The 3,182-nt window shown below is 35.5% G+C and overlaps 1 protein-coding gene across 1 annotated transcript; it reads right to left on the reverse strand.

Moving 5' to 3' along the window:
- Positions 1 to 1,010: 1,010 nt before the first annotated feature.
- Positions 1,011 to 1,439, reverse strand: LOC141601093 (protein FAR-RED IMPAIRED RESPONSE 1-like). Its single transcript, XM_074421358.1, has one exon. The coding sequence runs from the start codon at positions 1,437 to 1,439 to the stop codon at positions 1,011 to 1,013; it is 429 nt and encodes a 142-aa protein (XP_074277459.1).
- Between the last annotated feature and the right edge of the window lie 1,743 nt (positions 1,440 to 3,182).

Consider the following 3,182-nt stretch of genomic DNA (forward strand, 5'->3'; position numbering starts at 1 on the left):
CAATTTGCCCATGAGCAACCCAACTGTATCGATGAATCTCCGACCACACATTCGACATCGCAATCTGTTTTCCATCTATTATATCAACGTCCTCAGTTGCTTCACCATTACAATCGAACATTTTAGACAACCTTGCATCTTTACACCATCTTTTAACAATACATTGTTCTGGAATAATCTTCACTCTGTTTGATGAGTAAATCCATATGACATGCCGGCAAATAATGCCAATCCTCTCAAGCATTCTGCAGCTACAAGTGGCTTTCAGTGTATCTAGTTCAACATTATAAAGTAATATGTTAGTTAAATCAGTCAGATGAAAGTGTTCTTTGTAATACACAAAAGTAGCATTTTAATCAATAAAAGTGTGATTGTAACGGATAAAAGTATAACTTTAATCAATTTGTAATTTTAACTACCCAAAGTGTAATACTAATCAATAAAAGTGTAATTTTAACGGATTAAAGTATAACTTTAGCAACCCAACGTATTATTTTAACAACCCAACGTATAATTCTAACAACCCTAGGTGTAAATCTAATCAACAAAAGTATAATTTTAACGGATAAAAGTATAATTTTAGTAAACAAATGCTACTGAGAATGATACCAGGCGTATGTGACCTCATAATTTCTCTCCCCTGCTTGCATCTCTTACGGTGGTCACTTCTAAAGAGCCACACTCGGTGAATCCTATACTTTTACAAGTACCAATTGAGCACTTGGCCTCTTCTTTAAATTCCTCGAATACTTTATGACTGTACACTTCCGCCCCGTGCACTTCAATAGCTAGATGCGTTGATATTTCAGGGAAATTGTGTCTCATTACGGTTGTCAATCTGTTTTCGTGTGTGTCTTTCTTTGGTCCATCGCGCTGTCAAAACGCATCGTAAACTCAACTAATGTGCCTGACTTACTCTCAAATCTCTTAAAAAAACTATTTTCGCTCTCTGATCTTTGGGTTGTCCTCATAACACCTCCCATATCTAGGTCCCTACAATGAGCCATAACCTAGTGCCTCCTTTTAGCGTACATTTCTTGGAACCAGTCAATGTTATTAACATTGTGTTCCCTGCCAATTTCCTCCCATTTTGCATCGAACTCTGCCGGTTCAATGTCTTCATCCCATATTATGGCATTCAATTTCTTTAGAAACACTGAATAATCATCTCTCGCCATTCCATACTTGCTTGGAACCTTGTTCATGATATGCCACATACAATAGCGGTGGCGCGCTATCTTGAACACCAACGGCACCGCTTTAAGAATACCAGCATCCTGATCGGTGATAATATACTTAGGATCTTTGCCACCCATCGCACCCAGAAAACGGGTGAACACCCATTTAAACAAGTCTGCATCTTCATGAGCAACAAGCGCTCCACAGAAAGTGACTGACCGTTTATGATTATCAACCCTCGTGAAAGGTGTGAATGACATGTCATACTTATTGGTGGAATACGTCGGATCGAATGACACTGCATCCCCAAAAACTGAGTAGTTCCTTCTAGCGATCCCGTCGGCCCAAATAGCTTTACTAAGGCTACCGTCATAATCAACATCATAGTCAAAGAAGAACCCCGGTCTAGTAACAGCCAATTCCTTAAAGTGGTCCACGAACATCTGACCGTCCCGTTCATGAATGTAGCATTTCACATCCCTGTGAAAGTTCTTAAAAGAATTCAAACTAGCACCGATGTTTTCAAACCCATTAACATGTTCCTTCAGAATCTTGTAAGTCTTCGTAGCTCCTATCTTCAGCTGTTGATTAATGACAATCTTTTAGATGTACAGATTTTAATCATCAAAAACATAATTAAAACATATACAAATAGATCAGTTCAAAAAAAGAAAAGTGTTGTTTTAACAATAGAAAATGTAATTGTAGACTCAAAAAGTGTCATTTTAGATGACAAAAGTGTAATTCTAACAAAATAAAGTGAAATTATAACATAAACAAGTGTAATTTTAATCAAGAAAAGTGTAATTCCAATCAACTCAGCCTTGAATTATAAAGGATTATCATTTTGTGATAGTCTGTTATGTTGCATTACAACTTTTGAAACTCTCTATCTCTTGCTGATAGAGAAAACAGATACAAATGTATAAGTTCAAAAAAACAAAAGTGTTCTTTTAACAAGAAAAAATGTAATTGTAGACGCAAGAAGTGTCATTTTAGTTGACAAAAGTGTAATTCTAACAAATTAAAGTGAAATTAAAACATAACCAAGTGTAATTTCAATCAAGACAAGTGTAATTTTAATTAACTCACCCTTGAATTATAAAGGATTATCATTTTGTGATAGTCTGTTATGTTGCATGCCAACTTTTGGAACTCTCTATCTCTGGCTGATACGAGTTCATGGTTGTGCCCACTGTGGAATCTGTCAATTCGTAATTCCCCCTTCATCAAGAACAGCCTAATCCTCGCTTTGCAACCAACACGCCTGACTTTGTGTCTCCTACCTGAGTCCTGCCCGCCACTACACTCCAATTGTCCCTTCTGTTTGAACCCCTCTCGGTTGCAAACCAACAGTTTAGATTTGATCTCCCCTCCACGCCATCTCTTAGTCGTGTACTTACGCACATCAAAACCACAAGCAACAGCATAAATTCTATAAAATGTCACTGCTTCCTCTATTTCCAGGAATTCCTGACCAACATAGGGGGTGAACTTAGCTTCAACATCTTTGCAAAATTCTTCTTCGTTCGGCTTTTGTTTTCCATTGTGCTCAATATTATCTGACAATAGCGTAAGAATTATCAATTGTTTTGCATATATTTGTTCAAATTATATATTTCTTAAAATTACACTTTTCGTAGTTATAATTACACTTTTGCCTGTTAGAATTACACTTTCTACTATTACAATTATAGTTTATAAACTTGCAGCTTTTCTGTTACAATCAACCCTTTGGTTGTTAAAATTACAGTTTTCTGTGTTACAATTATACTTGTTTCTATTAGAATTACAGTTTGAAAACTTACAGAAATTGTCTTTTGCAATCACACTTTTGCCTGTTAAAATTACAGTCCAATCTGTTAGAATTATGCTTTTTATTATTACAATTACAGTTTCAAAACTTGCTTTTCTGTTACAATAAACCATTTGGTTGTTATAATTACACTTTTGTATGTTACAATTATACTTGTAATTATTACAATTACAGTTTGAAAACTGAC

The sequence above is a fragment of the Silene latifolia genome, chromosome 9 (assembly GCF_048544455.1).
Source record: "Silene latifolia isolate original U9 population chromosome 9, ASM4854445v1, whole genome shotgun sequence".
Classification (NCBI taxonomy): domain Eukaryota; kingdom Viridiplantae; phylum Streptophyta; class Magnoliopsida; order Caryophyllales; family Caryophyllaceae; genus Silene; species Silene latifolia.

Coding starts and splice junctions, on each gene's coding strand:
- LOC141601093 (XM_074421358.1), bottom strand. CDS start 1,439: ATGTCATTCACACCTTTCACGAGGGTTGATAATCATAAACGGTCAGTC.